This window comes from Enoplosus armatus, chromosome 19 (assembly GCF_043641665.1).
Source record: "Enoplosus armatus isolate fEnoArm2 chromosome 19, fEnoArm2.hap1, whole genome shotgun sequence".
NCBI lineage: Eukaryota > Metazoa > Chordata > Actinopteri > Centrarchiformes > Enoplosidae > Enoplosus > Enoplosus armatus.
In genome coordinates, this window is record NC_092198.1 from 18,818,325 (window position 1) to 18,839,244 (window position 20,920).

At 45.0% G+C, this 20,920-nt stretch overlaps 1 protein-coding gene across 3 annotated transcripts in view; it reads left to right on the forward strand.

The window, feature by feature from the left end:
• Positions 1–20,920, forward strand: part of LOC139301840 (exostosin-1) — a 167,444-nt gene that overhangs the window by 122,818 nt on the left and 23,706 nt on the right. For all 3 annotated transcript variants that reach the window (XM_070925317.1, XM_070925318.1, XM_070925319.1), the window contains 3 exons: positions 8,671–8,764; positions 12,381–12,488; positions 17,807–17,926. In XM_070925317.1, the coding sequence (XP_070781418.1) occupies positions 8,671–8,764; positions 12,381–12,488; positions 17,807–17,926 (322 nt within the window). The remainder of the gene's footprint in view (positions 1–8,670; positions 8,765–12,380; positions 12,489–17,806; positions 17,927–20,920) is intronic.

Genomic DNA, 20,920 nt, shown 5'->3' on the forward strand with positions numbered 1-20,920 from the left:
ATATCTTGAAAAGTGTTTTTTTCATTTCATTTGAAATTAGTGGCACGAAGTGTCATATGTGATAACAGAGATGGCTTACCTGTCCACGCCCAGGAGCAGTACATTGGAAAGGTTTATCGTCACTCATAGCAAGTGTTTCTAGCTGTTTGATGATACGACGACCTTTAACCCCCTCCGGCACATTCTTAAGCCCAACCTAAGCCTCCCAGTTTGGTTGACTTTTAACATCTTTTCTATTCCTGCAGGGACACCTGGGCTACACAAAGGGGAAAACACGCATACATTCACTCAAGCTGGAAAGCTTCAAATTACTAATGGTCCCTCCACTTAAGCAGACCCCCCCATGCCTTCCCCATTGTTTGCAGCATAAGCCATTAAAGCGTCAAACATTTTCCATATGGCCTCCGAATTATGTGATTTGTCGACTACAGATCGGAGACAATGGCCGTGCTTTTAAATGCACAAGCACGCCTCTGCACTAATGTGGGCAGACGCATTTGCAGGACTAACCAGAAAGCTGCCAGAAAGCAGCCGTTTGTTTTCTGACACACACTTAAACGCACAGACGCTCATTGATGGCGGACTAAATAGCTTGTTGATGCTTTTACGAGGTTTTAAACAGCTTCCAACAGACTCCAAAGAGCCAGGTGCTGACGGACTTGGCTCGGATGCTGTAGTCAGCCGGTTTCTCGCCTTGACCGCAGCTCTTTTCCTGGTTTTATCAAGACAGAGTCTCGACCGTGTGCTTTGAATTGTTTCCGTTTTTTCAAAGTGAGACACATTTCCCCTCGGTGTCCTGAGTTATGACCGCCTCTGCTCTCACGCCTCACGCAGGAACAGCTAACTGTATAATTATCGAAGTATTTCTTCACTTGTACTGAGCTGTGGGACCATCTACGCTACTGTACTTTGCATTTTAATTGACACTAACTCCTGCCCTGTCCGCTTATATATGACACAAACTGATCAATGGATCTAATTAGTGGACAAAGGTTCCAGGAATCTCATAGTAGCATAGATTTACCTCCATTTTGTGGAAAGAAAAAGCCGATAACCGAATGCTGAATGTCCTCTGTCAGCAGCCTCATTTGCATGTGTCTCGATAGCCTTTAGGTGTGGTTTACCTGGACGGCGTTCATGCTTGTGCAAAACATTTTCCTCTCAATCCTCAGTCAGCTGAGGAAAAAAAAACGAAGGGAAATCACAGCGACCCAGAAAACCCCTGTGCCGTCCTTTGCCCCCCTGATGTGTTTTTTTTTTATTAACACCTGCCTGTGTTGTTTTAGGCCCACAGATGGTTCTTTAACTGAGATGACGAAGTAGAAAAAAGAAAGACAACATTTGCGTGAAAACGCTGCTCAAAACAGAAAAATAAAATACAGCCGCAAAAGACGCATTTGATTTATTTAGAACTTGCCAAACAACTTCTAATGTGACGGAGCTGAAAGTCGAGGACATGATGTTTTTTTCTGCCCACTAGTGGCCACAAATGGATTAATACACCTTTAAAAAGGCACTAGCTGTGTTACAAAATGCAGCCTGACTTTTTCGTTGACGGTGGAACAGATGTTGATTTGAAGAAAAAAAAATCAGAAAACATGATATTGGCTGACATTCCTCATTGTTATTTCTGTTGTTTTGACATAAACATACAGTATAACTTAAACTACGAATCAATCTATCCGACCCGGCTGATTTCTCAAATCTGCTGTGTTCTTAGAAATAAGTACTTTTGCGACGCCACTCACATGTTCATTCATTGTCAATTAGCAGACTATTGTCCCTCCGAAAGGCAGTAGAATTGTATTATGCTAATTTCTGTGATTAAAAGGAACAATATTAAAGTCACTTGTCAGTAATCAGTTGCATATAAAGTAACTGTTGCAGCCAACACGGGGGATATAACATTAGTGAAGTGTTTTCAATGAGACAAACGCCCCGGGAATCTACCAAATCAACGTCTTAGACACACACACACACACACACACACACATACACGTGTACACACACACAGTCCCACACCTCCTGGCCTGACTTAACGAATGGCAACTGCTTCTCATCTTGTGCCGCCGTGGGTGCCTCTCCTTGTGACCTCTCCATTTTTAAAACAACTTTATCAAACCCCCCCCCCCCCCCCCCCCCCCCGCTCGCCTTCTCCCTCCGTTTCTGCTCCCCGCTCGCGAGGAGGAGGCGGCGGCAGATTTGTGGAGACGGGAAGGGAAATTGCGCAAATATAATGTGACCGTTGCGCGTTGCCTCACTGCATACACAATCAGACACACGCGCTGTGACACATGACGGGGTTCAACGTAATTCATTTTACGTCTTTACGCAGTTTCAATTAAAGAGTTTGTTTAGATGTTTACACTCTTATTAGTTATGTCATAATGTGAACAGGCAGTGACCTGTTTCCTGCTTCTTGACTGCCCACAACTGCAACTCTACTTAAGATCAGTAAGTAAGGTCAGTCATTAACTAATCATCAGCCTTGCCTGTACTTAATTGTACCAATGAATTCATCTTTCGTCCCATTCACAGCGTGTCTTTAAGTTTGCTCTTCTGCCGCTGGAATTTCAAAAGACAGTCGGACCAATGTCTTGGTGGTGCGTTTAAAGACCTCGCCGCCTGATTCTCGGACCCGCAGACTGTATATCAAAGACGGACGGCGAGTCTCCACTTCCTCCCGCTGTACGAAAAACCAAGCTGCCGTCTTGCACCGGTGACGCCGTTTGGAGCCATTAGAGTCTCGAGGTATCGCGGCCCCAACCGCCAGCACGCCACAGTCGATCACAGCCGTCAATCGCGACGCCTCGACCCCTTTTAATAGCATCAAATAAATCAGAAAAAAACGAACACTTGAACAAACATCGGCGCGACGAGAGCTACCTGAAATGACAGAGGGGGCGGGGCTTATGACTTATACTGCAGCCCGCCACCCGGGGGGGGGGGGGCGATCGAGACGTTTTGGGGAGCTGTCACGTCGTCCACCTTTATATACAGTCTGTGGTCTTGCCCTTTCTAGAGAGCATCTTTCACTCTTGGCCTCCTGTATATTCTGTTTTAATGCGTCTCTGAATCACCTTTGCTCGTTTTCTCTCCTGTTTTTTTGTTGTTTTTTTTGCAGCTGCTCTGAGGACAACAGTTCTCACCGTGCGGTTCAAGTTGTTCAATTTATTTCCATTGTCTTGTAAATTGCACAAGTGAGCAACATTTTAGCCACGTACGCTCTTTTATGAACAAACATTTTTTTTCTCTTCAAGGACATCCCTGTGTGTGTGTGTGTGTGTGTGTGTCTCCTTCATAATTAATGAGTCCACACAATGCACGTGAGGCCTCACACACACACACACACACTGAACAACTACACCAGGGGGGGACTATTAGTCTGGGTGTAAGACAAAGCCTTCAGATCCTTTTCTTTTTTTTTTTGCCTGAATGTGTGTGTGTGTCTGTAAGGCGCCTGTTTGTAGTAATTACTGGTGATGCCATTTAGAGTTTACATAGCACACTGCATTTATAAAGATAAATGTTGGAAGCCTGGAGTCCCCAGACTTCAGTAAGGTTAGATAAGTGTCCTGCTCACAGACTACCTGTGTACTGATACAAGTGGTCCACACCTTCTTTATCTGCAAAACCTTGAAACCTCTATAACAAAATATATATATATATATATATATATATATATATATATATAACTCCCAAACGCTTCGGTGTTAAATATCGTCTGACCACCGGCAGCCGTACAAGATCTGTGCATGTTTATATAATACAGTCTAAAATTAGGAAAGATCATATCAGGAAAGGAAGTCTTAAGTCTCATCTTGCACATCATCATCATCATCATCATCATTTTGCAGCAGTAGAGTCACACGCTGGTCATTTTTGCGTCTGTGGATACATTTACACAGCACCTTTTTTCCACAGACGATGTTGGGGATGTTTCTGACCGAGAGACAAGACGTTCTCCGATTCAGACAATAAACGACGGGCCGATACTCGCCGCCGTCCATCACGCAATTAGCCAACAATCAGTTTTTGTCCACCTGTTCGTGAGGAGAGACGTTTAGTTCCGTGGATTTTGTCTTTTCTTGAGACGTGAAAACATCTCTCACTCGCGTGAACCGGACCTCCGGGCCTGCTCTGCGAGGGCCCCCGTATTGATCCGTCACTCCTGAAACTAGTTAGTGTCTTCTGCTGAGAGAACCCTTACACTCTATGGCGAACAACACCATTTCTTCTGTTTTTCAGCTAAAATGTTCTGAGTGATTCTCTGTGGCACGTATTGATTTTTAATTCCCCCTTACTGGGTTGTCATCCAACGCCGTCTTTCTCTTGTCTTGCCTTCTTTCATGCACATTATCACAGAAACAGAGGAGCAAGACCACACGGAGTTATGTTGAAACGACTTGAGTTTACAGACAGTTTGCACACAGACACATTTTCATCTTTTCAGAGATATTTATCTTTTTGAAAAACGAAACAATTACATAATCCCATGCAGTCAATTAAATGCAACAACGCTCTTTTCCTCACACATGTTCAAAAACTTTAAAGAGCACATACTTCTGCCAACATGCAATAAATGCACATGGGTGAGATAAATGAGCGGAGAAAATGTGCTCCGAGATGCTCATCCTCACTCCTCCTTTTATCTCTCCCCTGTTTAGTTAATACATCTGATCGTGATTCGCTTACAAGGAGATAAACGCTTAATCCTTAAGCAACAGTTTTCGATGCTACGGGGAATCCACCCGCAGAGGTTCATTGGAGCGCTGCTGTCAAACGGTTGGGAGCTTCACGGTGCCGTCATCTAGGTCAGGGTCATGGTGACGCGGTGCAGAAACAGCCCACATTCGTTTCTTCGGTACCTTTAACCGGCTCCACTTGGGATGTCCTGGGATTCCCTCTTAGACAAGCTTGGATGGTCCCCCCCCCCCCCCCCCCCCCACACACACACACACATACCCCCATGGAGGCCAGAACAGTGGCAAAAAGCTTCTGACCTTTGCAATTCTAAACACAGTGTGTGGAGAGCGAGTGGACAGCGAAATAGCATGGGTAAAGAGCATACAGAGGTTTCACTAAAACCCCCAGCCGTCTACGGTCTGACAGGGTGGGTCAACAAATGCAGCGAGCCGTTCTGGCCTCAGTTATTTCTGCAGGTGATCCCTGCCTTCAGACCGTGGCTCTTGCTGGGAAAATGCTGTTTGGTCAAGTGGCTTTGAGGACCAATTTTTTTTTTTTTTGTTGACTGCTAATTAATAAAGCTTAGAGTGCAATACCTTGTGTCACTACAATGGGTACAGATTTAGTAGATACCACTGTGTTGTTTCATCTTCGTTAAGCCCCGTATTGTTTTTAATTGGACCATCTTGAGCTTATTACGTTAGATTTAGATGGTAGCTTTATTGTACGGAGACCGTTACAAAAACAAAAAATACGACAGTGTCCTCTGTATCCAAGAGAGCGCGCACTACCCTGAAGCCGCTCCCTGCTCTACAAGCAGGTGGTGTGTGTAGGGCATTTGTTGCCAGGTCACGTCCACGACCGGAAGAGGGGAGGGGAAGGTGGAGGAAAGTTTTTCCTGGAGATGCAGAGCCAGCGCCACCTGAAAAAAAGAATCCCCGAGAGGTAACGCTGGGGAAATACAGGCAGGAGGAGGAGGCTGCTGTGACAGCTGGAGCTGCAGAATCAATCAGTGCACGAGCCCTGGCAAAAGCTTGTGGCGCCCTTTGTCAGAGGGAGTGCTGGAGTCCCCTCAGTATCCGGTCCAAAGCTTCCGACACACACCACCCCCTCACCCAGACCGTTAAAAACAGGGCACGGCGGCAAGGGAAGCGTCGCAGACCTTGTGGGTTGCCTTTGTCAGCTCCCCATGACTCAACTGGCCCGTCTGGCTGATTTCATTCCACATTTGCAACGCTTGTCGGGGACACTGATGCCACTGGTGGTGATGATGATGATGATGATGATGATGATGATGATGATGCAAACCACGGCAGTAAAGACTGGCCTGGCCAGTGATAGCCCAGTAGCCAGGAGCCGGCGGCACCAGTTCTTTTTCACTAAGTCTAGTGTTTACTAAGTCGAGATATACATATAGCGATCACTACATTAAAATGGGTTCCACCATGAGCTGTTCCTAAATGTTTACACCCGGCGACCGCCAGGTGTAACTGCTGCGTAGCTACATGAACTAGCTAACTGACAAAAACAACGTCAGGGGTTACATGAAATATAGTACAATAACACTTGATATAACGTTGGGATGTGGCCATGCTCCACGCCTGCCGGTAACCCCAGTGCTACCATTTCAGCATCCAGATCGGTATCATTATCACGGGGGGGGGTTTATGTGCCGCGGGCCCTCGGGGTGCTCAGTATTCCAGAGTCAGGGCGCAGGCTGCAGCTCGGGACGACGCAGCTCTGCTCTCATGCTACCGTCCAGACGTGGCTGGAAACCAAGACAGCATTCCCATCACAGATGAAGAGGACGTCACAGAAAGGTAAGTCGTGCAGGGACTGAATCAAGGTCACAAGACCACCACCAAACAGAGGGGCCGAGATTTAATTGTTTGTTGTTATTCCCCAAATAACCGTCTTTATATGTGAAGGGCTGTCTCCGCCTGTGTGTGTGTTAGAATGACCTTGTCTTTGGGTGACAAACTGGACACCTGACATCTTATTTTGCTCTCTCTTCGTCTTCGTCAAACACACACACACACACACAGACACACACACACACACAGGTGCAGTGACAGCAAGTGATCTGCCAAACGTCCTCTCATCACAAAGACTTATCAAACACATACACACACATTATAGAGGCAGGCTTTCCAGGCAGGTGGACACACACACACACACACACACACGTATATACACAGGTGTCTAGTGGTGAGGTTGTGGGGACAGTTGATCCCCAGACAGATTAAGCTGCAGTCTGAAATCTCCTCAGGCCAGCCCTGAGATCATGTGTACACACAAACACACACACACACACACACACACACACACACACACACACACACAGTACAACCAGAGCTTTAAAGTCACAGACTTTGGACAGACAGAAGTGACTTGCTAGTTAAAAAAAAACATTTTTTGAGGCGGCGTGTGGAACAGTCCAGCTATCAATGGGCTGATATGAGGCTGCTGTCAGGAGTGTAGGAACCTTTTTTGTGTTTGAACTTGAAAGAAATGCGCTGTGCTCTGAGAATTGCAACGGCCTTTTTAAAAAAAAAAAAAAACGAGGCAACAAGTCTAAACGTGGTCCCGGCAGCCTCGGAAAGGATGCGCTGTTGCTCATAACCTTGGCGGCTGTTCGAGCCGAGCGGGTGACTGAACACCTGATTCGGCAGCTGTTCTTAACTTAAGTGTGTAATAATAATCCACTTCTCTCCTTGTGATTGCGTATGTTCAGCACGTTATGAATCATCAATAAGAACAGCCTGTAACTTTTGTTGGGCCTTGGCGAGAGTGTGAGGAGGCAATAGGGCGACATGGAAGCAGTGTATTTACCGTTGTGTATGTAGTGCAGAGGAAATACACGTCTGTCACATCCAACTGGATTCCGCCGTTGACAGGAAGTTAATGTTATGATGGCGATCACTTTGGGCGAGGTAAAAGTAGGTTTTGTTTACGTCCAGTAAGTAGTCTATAGCATTCTAGACGCCTTGTCCAAGCGATTTGCTTCAGGAGTTTCAGGAGCTTCTATTCACACTTCGATGTGGTTTGACACGTTATTTCGCCGTGACCCAGGGTCAACATTGAAATCCACTGTTACCGACCCAAGCTGCCGTGCTCCGCGAGGGAACAAGCTTACGGGTCACGAGTGTTCGGTACTTGAAGTAGATTTTTGATGCATTCCTCTGAGCTTTGCAGCCTGAGCTAGCATCACTCAAAATCAGCTGACCCTTCCGTGAAACCTGCCCCGCCCCCTTCCCTAAACCTTCGCTAACGGTAACCCTGGAGGTGGAGGATCCTCTCTTCACATACCTCCGTCAGATGAAATGCGTTTAAGGGCCACTGGCGTGTGATTATATAACAGCTGTGGACTGCTTTTTCCATCCCATCACATTTCATTATTTATCCACCGTGTATCTTTTGATGTACAAGAAGCTACCACTCTGCCTTCCGCAAGAACACCTTTTATCACGTTCTGGAGAAAGTCCTTGGTAGCCATTGGGTCTTTTGAAATGCATGTGTGTGGATTCTGAGGAAATGGCGACGTGGAAACATAAACTCTGGGTTTGACCATCACTTTTCACGTTGCCCCTTTGTCTCGTTCGGCTGTCTTGACCTTATTGTCACCTGCAAAGTTTCCTGAAAATGCCTTCACCTTTTGGATTCTAAGAAATTCCAAGATGCCATAAGAGCTCTCGAGTGCTTTCTTGGGAGTCTGGTTACCCTCCTCTCTCTCTCTCTCTCTCTCTCTCTCTGTCTTTGTCTAAATTAGAGCTTTTTTTCCTCTCAGAGCTCAGAGTGTATGAGCGTTCTCTCGTGGCTCATTGGATGAGCTCGTACACAAGGAAAGGTTTATTCATGTAACGAAACCCTTTTCCTTTTGTACTAATTTTCTTCTTCTTCTGCTTGCTGAGGTTTTCTTCTCTCATCATCTAAACTGATGTTTCATTTGTGTGTGTGTGTGTGTGTTTGTGTGTGTGTGTGCAGGTTCGACTACCAGGAGTTGCTACATAACTCCAGTTTCTGCCTGGTGCCCCGGGGCCGACGTCTTGGATCCTTCCGCTTCCTGGAGGCCCTGCAGGTGTGTGTGTGTGTGTGTGTGTGTGTACACTGCACTGTATATCTGTCTGGGTGTGTGCCAGGTGTGAAGATGCTACAGGCCAATAAGTGAGAGTAAAGGGTTCAGTATGCTGGAAACAAACTAGGTTGAATCTATACAGCTAAAAGCAAAAGTATTTGCTGTATACTTGCTCTGAACAGTCGAAGGCTGGGCAAAAAAACCTGCCGCCATTTCGAGATTTTGGCGCGTCTCTAACACAATCTCACATGCACTTCGTTTTAAGCATACTGAGGCCTTTAGCAAAGTCTCCAAACTCTCCATATTTGTCTGTCAATAGAGACACAAGTCAAGTCACAGGTGTCCTGGGCGTAATGAAAGACCCAAAACTACGTAACTGAAGTATTTCCATTGAGCCCTATCTGCACTGAGCTCATTAATGAAACCTACAGAGCCTCTCCTTTCAGAGGTCATTGTTTTCTTCAGTTGACCTTTGACTGCATAGTTGCTATTTGGAGCCTGGGCTGTAGTCAGGAGATTAGAAACACTGAGGTCATAAGTCCAAATTTCCAAAATGTAACCCTAAGAAACTGCCTAAGAAAGTGTCACATGCTCAACGTTCAGTTGTATCTCTGTGATGTTTATGGCCTCAATTGCAGGTCTAAATGCTGCTTCAGTGCAATGTTTCTCCACACCAACCTGTTGTTACGTTTCTATATGTAATGCCTAAAAACAGTCAAATCTAAAGATACTTGACTCTAAAACAAATCCGAATCCGGCCTTCGAAAAAAAACCCACCATTATGTCATTTCTGTGTAGTTTAAGAACATAAACTGTGTAGAAAAAGAAAAGTAAACGTAAACTACTTCGATTCCCCATCGCTGTAACTCTCATGATGACTGCTAAAGGCTTTTCAGACAGCCTGTGGGTCTCCAGCTGGGAACGAGGAGGAATCAAACAATTCCTCGGCCTCCTCTCGCCAACAGCTTATCTCATTACTATTGACAATCTGTCATCTCCCTGCCACAGAAAAGGCCTGCTCCTGTAGGAAGAGGACGTTCAAACCACAGATGTGTTCATCTTTCATTAGCACCTTGTTTCCGTCTGTCTCTGTGTTGTTTTGACATCAAGCCTCTGGCTCGGCCCTGTTCCTGCCTCTGGCTGTCTTGTTTTTTCCCTTGTTCTTGTTTTTCCTCACTTTCCAATTATATATTCTGTTGAGGACGGGCCGCACGCGTCAGTTTAGGAATAAATAGGTTGAGCTCGCTTCCACCTTCGGGACTCATCCGGAGCAAGAGCGAGGCGGTATTTGTACACATGTTTTACTCAGTGGAATACCTCTCGAAAATCCTGCATTACACTGATTTCAACATTTAGCTGTAAAGAGTTTAGTAAAAAATGAGTCAGCTGTTTATTTATCGGGGCCGACACACATTAATATGATGTAAATATGTCAGATTATACATTAAAAGAAACGCATAATACATAGGTGCCACCGACCTTTCTGTAGTCTGTATTTGGCACTTTTTGGCACTTATACTGTTTTTAATCAAAAGTAATGAGCAAGTAGAGGCTGAATGTTCTGGTGACATTGGAAAATAAATTAAAAAAAAAAAAGATGCACAAAGGAATAGTAAGAATGATTGGCAGGAAAAAAAAATGAATTAAACTTTAATTTTAAATGCATGGCAATTATTTTAATGACTCTTTCAGCAAATCACAGGTGAGAAAAGAAAAAGTAGAAAAGGAAAGGAAAAGGAAAAGAGGTCCCCTGGGCAAAGTGTATACCAATCATCAAAATTCAGAGGGCAGCAGATGAGACGAGAGAAAAACAAAGAGACGTGTAAGAGGATGACAGTGAGAGAAGAAAAGAGGAAGTCCTCTCACAAAGCCAGACTAATCAGGGCAGTGAGAATGTGCGCCGGCAGGTCACTGATCACGCACTTCTCCTTTAATCTCTCAGCTTCCCTTGATTGAGGATCCAGTCCAGAACTGGAACTTTAAATGAAAATACCAGACTTGGTGAATGTCTCTTCTCTGACACTGCATCACACCGTTACAGTATCAAAGTGAAGGCGGAATTCACACAGACAGCATATGGCGTCGATTTTCACTTTTAATATTCACACGTGTTTCTTTGGCTTACAGATGACGTGTCTTTGCTCGATGATGGCGTAACAGCTGTAATCACACATGGTGACACGCAATTAGACACAAGAACAAATGAGGAGTCATAGCTATACTAGCAGTATAAAACCCAGTGACACGATAGATTTAAACAGATGTAATTCCAGTGAAAGTTTGAAACTGTCAGAAAGACACTGGCAGCTAAATCGGCTTCCCTCCACTTCAAATAGAAGGGATTTAAAAGCCTGAAAGGAAGCAACGTCCCTTTAAAGTGTCCTTATACCTGCTTGCACCTGTGCAAACCATCCCTTCAATCTCTACATACCAGGCCTGTAAGGGCTCAGTGGTCAGAACTCCCCACTAGCATCCATAACTCTGCCACTCCTGACAAGGACCCACTGGAGATGATGAGCGCTGAAATGCAAAAAGAAAAAGAGAAATCATTCATCTTTTTAAGGAGGGTGCGCTGGCGCTGACTCAGCAGCACTGCTGTGCCTCGCAAAGTCAGGTGACGAGCACGCTGTCACCTGACTGGACAGTGAACTAATTGCTGCAATGTTTGGCTTTCGCTCCTTCAGGCTGGATTCCTCATTCCATATCCTTGCAAACCCCCCCCCCCCCCCCCCCACTCTCCATTTTATATACTTTTACCATTCAGCGCAGCCTCAACTGTGCTGAAAAAGCCTGGTATCAGATTTTACAGTGTTTTTCATAAAAACCTGTTTTCTTAGATAAGAAACAGCCTTCGGCTGAGTCCCATTCCCAGTAATTTAATATCTGTTATGTAATTTAAGATGAGAATAAAATGAAAGTACACCACAGGCTTATAGATGAGGCATAAAAAAAAACCACAAAGTGAAAGAAATTGTCCAGAAAACAGCATATTTTCCCTTTAAAAACGCGGTTTAATAGCGCGGCGGAGTGCACGATCAAGTCCGATCCATTAACCACAAATGATGAACAGTTTCAAGAGCCTCATCGTAAAATGAATTTACAGCGACGCAGAGAGCTCCTGTGGGAAATGAAAACAGCTCCTGATGAATTAAGTCACATTAATGAATCCTCCAAATATCGACGCATGCGGGGAAAATAAATAAATAGACTTTATTTTGTCCTTAATCTTTTTGGCAACTCCATTTGTTCCAGCAAAACTCTCACTCGGAGCACTTTGAAAGTGTCTCATCAGACAGAAACTACCTAAGAGGATAAATCTCTCAGTGGAGGGAAAAATAGATCCCTCGCGGCGCTCTGCTTTAAACTTCTGGTTCGACTTTACGTGTCGCTGGGATTCCTCGCCCTCTCTCAAGCTGTGAGAACTTGTCAACAGAGAACATGTTTCTTACTTCTTCTTTGAGGCAAAACTGTTTTTTGTTTTTTTTTTTGACAGAAAAACACCGAGATATGTGATTTGTTGCAGAGTTACAAAATGTAACATCGGATACTTTTAAGAGTGTTGAAGAACAAGACTTCAGGATGTAATCCTGGCTGAACTCGCGTGTCTCTCACTCAACAGGCGGCTTGTATCCCGGTGATTCTGAGCAACGGCTGGGAGCTTCCCTTCTCTGAAGTCATCGACTGGAGGAAAGCCGCCATCATTGGAGATGAGAGACTGCTGTTACAGGTACTGAAACATCATGGGGCGGGGGGGGTGGAAGGATATGGGACGGACGGTTGAATGAATGGATGGGCTTTAAGATAAGATAAGATAAGATAAGATAAGATCAGCTTTTATTGATCCCCGGAGGCGCAATTCAGGTGTCCCAGCAGCACAAGGACATCAAGTCCAGGTAAATAAATAATTAGAAGTAACAAGAGAAGAACCATACAAGAGCAATTGAACTCAAACTTAAAAGCGAATAACTGTGCAGTGCCGTCTCAAGCACAGTGACATAACGGTGCGATTAGTAGCAGCACAGTGAAGTATATGTAAGAGTGACATACCATCTACTTTAACGGCGTACACCAGAATAATATATGACATAGTCAAGTAATCATACTTTTGTTGACGATGCAGTGCATTATGTAATAAACATGTTAACAACAACATAGTATGGGATATAAAACATTGGGTGAAACGTGGCAATATAGCACGGACGACAGGATATAATAAAGTACGGCGTAGTATATGATACATGTAGTATACTACACAGTGCATAATACAAGTACGTATACAGGAGACTGAACAGGGGGGAAAAAAAAACACAATGAAAATAAGAAGGGACATAAAAAGGGAAGAAAAAGAATCAATATCACATTATGTAATTACAGTCAGCAACCCGGATGAAGAGGGCAGAACTTCCTCACGCTGCAGAGCATCGAAAGATAACATGTGCCCCTTTCAGCGGGGGGCTAATGCAGCGTCTGGCCGCTGAAATGCCAACGTCTTCCCCTGATATAATTAGCTAAGAGCTAAATACAGGTACAGACAGGCTCCACCTCTCACCGATGATCATTCAGACCAGTTATGTTGGTCTTTTTAAACCAAAAACCAAAAAAAAAGTTGCATCACACAGTCTACATACGTCGTTGACTATTTTCTGTGGCGTTAACCATATTGATGTTCCACCAAAACAAGCCCGAGACGATCATTCACGGTCATTTGGCTCATCCCAGAGTGATAATGGGTCGTGTGGAGACAGGTCTGGCTCTGCGGGGACTAGTAAGAAACTAGAGAGCATAATCGGCTGTTAGCATCTATCGTCACACACGGCGAGTAGGCTTTCAGTTCAAGTGAGAGAAGAGAGGGAAGTCTAATTGCTTTTGGTCAATTTTATTTTCCTCTGACATGACGGCTGCGATATTCACAGTCGCTCGCTCCTCCGCCAGGAGCTATTTTTATCCGAGACGGCTTTATTCCACAATTCGATCCTCCTTCTGTTCCCTTTAATTACGGCAGCGGGCAGAGCGCTGTGATATTTACCTTCGAACCCTGGACGGCAACGCGGAGGTGTGAAAGTGTGTGTGTGTTTTGGATGCGTGTGCGTTGGGGGGTTGGAGTCTGTATGTGTCGCCCTTTAATGAATGTGTCCCTGGTCTCCTATAAGCGCCTAGCGATGATGATGATGATGATGATGATGATTTAATTCTTCCCTGTGAATCACACAATAGCAGACGAGCCATCGTTAAACGTGTTACGAACTTGGCTTTTAGATGAAATAAAGAAGCCTTTTTTTTTTTTTTTTTTTTTTTTTTTTAATCATTAAACATTACTGAGACCCACAAAGATGCTCTAACGTTGTTCGAGGGTTTCCGTCAACAAAACAAAGGCAATCTATCTGAAAGCGTGCTAATCGTTGGTTAAGATAATATGTGTGCAGCGTGTAGCAAGTGTTATGTTTTGACGGGTGGAACACTGAGGGTGTTCACATTTATTATTCAAAATAATTCAAAGGCTTTCAGGATAAAACATGACATTTGTGAGCACAGACACACACACACACACACACACACACACACCATGCAACCTCTGGCACATTTGAACCCTCTCTGGTGAAGATTGTTTGTTGTCATTACTAATTGAATGAGCCTATTGCACAATTAGTTGATTAACCCACGAGTCACTGAAAGAAACAGATTTCGATGATTCATTTGGCGCACTCAGTGGCCCAGGCAAGCTTTCCCCTGGCGACACCCAGGGCGAAACTATGTATATTCATGTTTTATACTTTCAGACATTACAATCAAAGCGCCGTGACAGTTCTACAGTGAAAGTACTGCACGTTCATATATTACAGAGAAGAACAAGAGGCGATGAGAGAGATCTACTGGCTTTAGACTGTTGGTCGGACAGAACAAGCAATTTGAAAACGCCACTTTGGGCTCTGGGAGATGGTGACGGACGTTTCTCGTTGTTTTCTTATGCGTAATATTAAAAAATTTAAAAAACAAATCCACAAAGAGTATATCAAACATATGGGTCATAAAATAACGTTTTACCCCAAAAAGCGCGTCAAACATTCCTGTGTTCACATAAGAAATATATTTCGCATGTAACATTTTTCTTCTTTACATAAGCAGCACAAAGAGTTGTTGATTTATTCGACGTGAAAAGGCGTTTTACACGTGATACACTCACGTGTGCTTTTTCTTTCTAAGCTAAACACAGAGCAGGTTAATAGGTGTGGCATTGAAAAAAAAAAAAAAAAGGTTAATGGTTTTTCATGGGTTTTATTTTTTTTTTTTATGAAACAAAGCTTCCTTCACTTTGAGGACACCTTCAAGCCGCTTAATGTGTTTCCTGCAGCACTGAGACAGCTGGCAAGGTGGCGAGAGCTCAATCAGTCTCTGGAAAGGAAGTGTCAGAAAAGACTCCTCCAGGCTCAGGCTTTGGGCTTTTTTCTGCACAGTCAATTAAACAGCTTAAAAAAAATAAAAATAAAAAAAAAAGTCAATAAGAGCGTTAAAATACCCAGAAATCATTCAATTATTTGGTCTTAATTACAGCATCTGTACTGTATAATGAAAATACAATAATAAACAAGCGCGCTCCTGGTTGGTGAACCGATTCTGGATGCTTGCCCTCGTCGTCTCTTTGTCGCACTCACACAGAGGCTCACTTGCTCAACGCGCCGGAGCTCCAGCACCTGCTGAGAGAGTTGAATCTCATTACTTCCAATTACATCACCGAGAACGGCGATACCTGGCTGTTTAATATGTAGAGTTTCTGTTGCCCCCCGTGGAGAGGAGACACGCACGCGCACAACGCCCCTGCTGAGAAACATAAACACTATTAGAGTCAATCGAGGGGAAGAGAATTGAGCTGATTTGATTGGTGTTGTTTATATTCCACCTCAGAGAGCTGAACAATTAAGGCTCGCTCTGCTGCTGTCGGCAGACCCCAGTGACGTCAGCAGCAGCAGCAGCACAGCCGCCTTCACTGCGTCTGCACACTCTGTCGGCGAATGTGACTCGCTGTCAGAGCTGGAAAGTTGTCGTATTTATTTTGGTAGTTACAAAAGGGGCAAACGAATCAACAGAATCAAACCCGAGATATTTTGTTTAAAGGGCGTTTCCTTAAAGGGACTTTGGTGCACCTCGATTGCATTCTGCGCGCCTGCCTGCCTTCCTGGGCTGCCATGGCTGCGACATAGAGTAAGATGATGAATAGTAAGACTCGCGTGACCAAGCAAAATGTACTCACATGCTGATGCAAAAAGCAGTCAGGACGTGGGGGGGGGGGGGGGCCTCGGCAAACAACAGCATTCCACAGGTTGGAAATATCAAACATCAAATATTAAACAAGGATATGAATATAAATATCAGAATCAGAGGTCAAGCCTACTCCCTCTCAAACTGGCTGGGTATCGGAGAGCTTCACGATTTCATTTTTTCAGAACGCAAACAAGCAAACGTTGACATTTCAGTGGAGGGAGGAGGACCACAGCCGCAGAGTGTTCACGGACGGGCTGCGCGGGTTCCTTGTTAGTTTGGATTCATTGGAACTTGACGACGGCCCGAGGAAACACAGCAATCCTTTGAGCGCGTTGAGAGTGGGACACGAAATCAGGAGAAAACTGGTTTCAACTGAGTGTTTTGTAGTGGAGAATCAGCAAAGGAAGATGTCCTTGAGGAGAAGCTCCTCGCTCACAACATGAGCCACGGAGCCGAGCAGCTCAGGGCTCCTTGATCGAGGGTCTCCAAACCTCCTCCTGGGCCGGGACCTCAGTGTTTCAGCTCCGGTCGTTCTCGACAAACTAACACCGGCAGCATCAGTCATCAGTGTCTCTTTTTGGACCGCAGTGGCTTTTTAGCGACACTGGCTGGCACTATAACTTGCAGTGAAGAGGTTTTGGGTTTGTGGCCAGAACACCAGCAGGGTCCTGGTGCTCCAAAAATCCACCGCCCCTTGAGGACTGATGAGGCTGTTCAGGAACATTGGCTACAAGGTTTGTTTATTCCCTTTTTCAGCTACGTTGTCAATCTGAGCGGCGCAGCTAAGGTCACGTCCGGCCTCATCTAAGGAGGTAGTTTGTTTTTTCTCCAAACGGAGCACTTAGAGAGCACCCTGCTCCGCCTTCCTGGCACGTCGGGATGTTTTTAGCTCCCCGGTCAGGTTGGCGGGATCCTCACCCTCCCTCGATTTCATCCCTCTACGCTGCCACTCCCCGAGGGCGTTGCTGCTGCAAGCCACGAGCCAGCTGCTTCGCGTCGTCCATGACAATGCGAGCTGGGACCTCGGCTCGCTCGCGGTGCGCCAGGAACAGGGTCTGCAGAGTCTGCTGGCACATTGCCGCCAGAGCTGCTTTGAAGCAGGTGAAGCAGAACAGGTCGAGGCACAAATACACAACTCGGCGATTTGTCGAACGAATAAGAAAAATATATATAACACATTCACACATTTGAGTTTAAAAGGAAAAGTAAACAAGTGAGATCTTTACTATGTTTGCTGTCACAAAAACCAGCAAACTGCCAGCTACAACAGGCAGGAGCCACCGCCCTGAGTCTGCTGTAACACCTGAACACCACCTGCTGCCGGTCAAGCGAGCACGCAGGCAGGTTGAAACAGATAGCGATAGATAAATGCTTGTAGCTCCTGTCAGCATCAAAGCAAACTGAACCAAACATCGATCAATTCCACCACCGTCATCGTGTCGTGTATGAAAAATATTGCATATCCTGAATCTGTTTTTACTGGCCCTTTCTAGTAGACTCACTACCATAAGGTGTGAATGCAGTATGAGAGAAGGACGGCAGGTGGTTCAGTCACAGTACCGTCCTGGGGATGCGCTACCTGATAGCCAGAGTAGGATGTGGGGGTAAAAGAGCCTTGAGGGAAGGAAGAATTCCCTCTAATCTTCTCCGCACGTCCACAAAATGACTCGTGCTTCCGCCGGCTGTCTGCCTGGCTTCGCGATTCCCATCCCCTCGCTCAACATTGTCTAAAATCTAACTCAGTTTATCTCACTGTCATTTTTGTCCTCTTGCTTTTTCGTCCTCCAGGTTCCCTCCATTACCCGGTCTGTGGGCCATGACAGGATCCTGGCTCTCCGCCAGCAGGCTCAGTTCCTCTGGGACGCCTACTTTTCTTCTGTAGCCAAAATCGTCTTAACTACACTGGAGGTAAGCCCGAAAAAACATTTGGCTCAATGGCCGTCTGTGACTCGGTTTTGTCAGGAGAGTTTTATTTAATCAACCAAACCGCTACGTCTTTGTTTCTACGCTCACACATTGCTGCTGGCCATGCATCACCTCTCCGAGAGAAAACTTGTGAAAGGAATCTTTCTCGGTTGTAGTTTTTATATTACTTTTACAGGTTAGCTGAAAGTGCCCGCTCTGTCCTGCCTTATATTCACACATTTCCACCCACAGGCTTCTCAGAACATAACCTCAAACAATACGTATAGTATAGTTAAACCACTATAACTGACCCCCCCCCCAGTCATAGTAATAGGAGTTTGTTACTTTGAGTTGCTTTTCACAAATCTGCATTTTTCAACCGACGTCAGACATCTGCAATAAAGAAAAACTTCCAGTCAGCTCTTAAACGTTATAGCTGTCGTCTTGATTACAACACGCCAACCCTTGAACGGTCAGATCTGAGGTTGCTTAGTCAAGCAGTTGCTTATTTATACATCCAGCATTCATTCAAAGCCCCTTTTACCTCCGTTTTGGTCTCCACCAACCGCCGCCAGCTGCTAAACGCTCTACTATGTTCAACAGCCTGTCCCCAACATTGGTTGTGTGCCATCTGGTGCGAGGCAGGTGGAACGCAGTCGGTTTATCGGCGCTTTTTCAGCTTAAAACATCCCAATTAGCAAACAAGGTTTGACGAGAGCAGTAACACTGAACCACAACAGTAAAGCGGCAGGCCATAAAACCAAAAATACTCCGTAGAGCCGAGGGGAACGTTTGAGACATTTGCTCCTGTAACACGCCGCATACCGAAGTGCGAGAATTAAAACACCCTCAGAACTAAATTTGAGGTATATTTAATGAAACACAACCAGCGTCCCTGGTAAATATCAGGAAAGGGGGGACGCTGATTCACACACAGCAATCGGGAAAAACCTTGACAAAGAAAAGCAACATTTATTGTAACATAACATGAAGTCTGAAACAAGCATTTGGATTCCTGAAATGCAAACACAATGTGAGGCAGTGTGAAGGAGGCCTGTACCCTCCGGTTAGAGAGGCTGCACTGTGTGTGTGTGTGTGCGGTGTGTGTGTGTGGGTGGGTGTGTATCTGCCTGTTCCCAAGACTAGAGAGCTTGAGGCTCGCTCATTAAATGACCTCGCGGGGCTCAAGTGTAGAAGATGAACCCGCCTCATCGGTGCATAAGAGCCGCCTCCCTCTCGTTTTACTCTCCGTGGCTGTCGGTTCACTTCCACACAGCCTTGACTCAGCCCTCAGAGACTATTTGCTCTCTGTAGCATCTTTGAATACGGACGCGGAATATAATGATCCTCTTTTATTACCACCATCAGCAGCGGCAGCGTCGTAGTCATCATCGCATAAACATCAGCACAATCACTGCGATCTCTCTCGTAGCACACATTATTGTTAGCAAAAAATTGGATTGTGGTATAAAAATGCAAATGTTTTTTTTTGGGGGGGGGGGGGGGCATACATTGTCAGGTGTTAGGTGCACAGTATAACCTGGGGATGTGATCTAAAAGTGTTGGAAAGGAATTTTTAGCTTCATCTTTAATTTGCACCTCGTAAATTTGAAGTTAATTGTCATACAGTACATATTTTGAAGAACTGTACTTAAGAGATGGAAAACCAGCAGTTTGAGATCATTATTAGTCATAAATCATGAATATTACGAATGGGGGAAAAAGAATTAGAACCCTTTATCTGGTGTTTAGTCCTTATATTGAATTATTACAGTCCTTTAGCATATTTTCTTACATTACACGTTGCGTCTTTAAGTGGCTTACATTAAACCCAGTGCGATCAACCGAGCTCGATGATTTAAAGCTGTGTAACTTTGGCTGAACTTCTGCAACTATAGCCTGAAGTAGCAATTACAGGATAGCGTTAAATGCTAAAATATGGTGCCGCGGCGTCGGCAGGCTGGCTCAGTAATGAGTTACACGGCAATATCTAACTTACGTTTGCTGACATCGGCCACTTAAAGCTACTGTTCACACCGGACCAATTAAGACTACGGCAGTGAAACCCCTTAAGTGTATTAGACTGAGCAGGGGGTGCGTTTTTTTTTTTTTGCGGTTATGAGTTCAACTTTTCATTTGTAAAGAGAATCAACGTGCTTTCCGAACGCACACACTCTCGCTTTAAGACACACGTGGATTTAGTTGAATGTGTTTACTTGGTGATAATGAATCCGGACACTAAGCAAAACACAGGATCAGAATCATTACATTTATTTTGGTACGTCTGTAGGTGGCCTTCAGAAGCGTGCATCAACTCGTCAACAGTGGCAACCGATTCACTAATTTCGCCTTCAGTTTTGACAGTTTGAGACCAGGAGAGAATCAGAGATGAAGATTAAAATGAATCAAAGCTATGACACGTGAAAATTAAGATCAGGCTTTGTTGTCATGCATTCAACCGTCTGAGCGGATCAGAACGGGTGTCATTCTAGCAAGAATGCGTGTGTTTAAGTCTGCATTCTTTTCTCTCCCTTAAAGCCGCGGCGAAAACAAGACCTTAGGGACACCGCCTGATGCCCGGTGCTAGCAGGGTATGAAATTAGGCAGAAGCCCACTGACAGCCGTGCACTGCTGGCCAGATGTGCTAAAAACTCAGAGCCAGCACGCCGCCAGGCTAAATGGGTGAAATGAGGCGTTGTTGATAACTGTAGTGTCCCACATACTGCGAGCCTGACAGTTGGTGTCAGGAGGTGTGTGTGTGTGTGTGTGTGTGTGTGTGCGTGTGTTAAGAGCTGGCTGTGTCAAGTGCCAAGCCAATTCTCTGCAGATCAGTAGTCAGCTCTGGAGTCAGAAGAGGGGGGGAAAAAGAAAATACGTTGTTCTCTAGTAGCTCTGTTTATTTAAATGGAAATAGATGTTGAAGTATAGTTGAAAATGTTTAATAACATATTTTATTCAAGATCGATAGATGAGATAGAACTTTAAGGCAAACTGTTG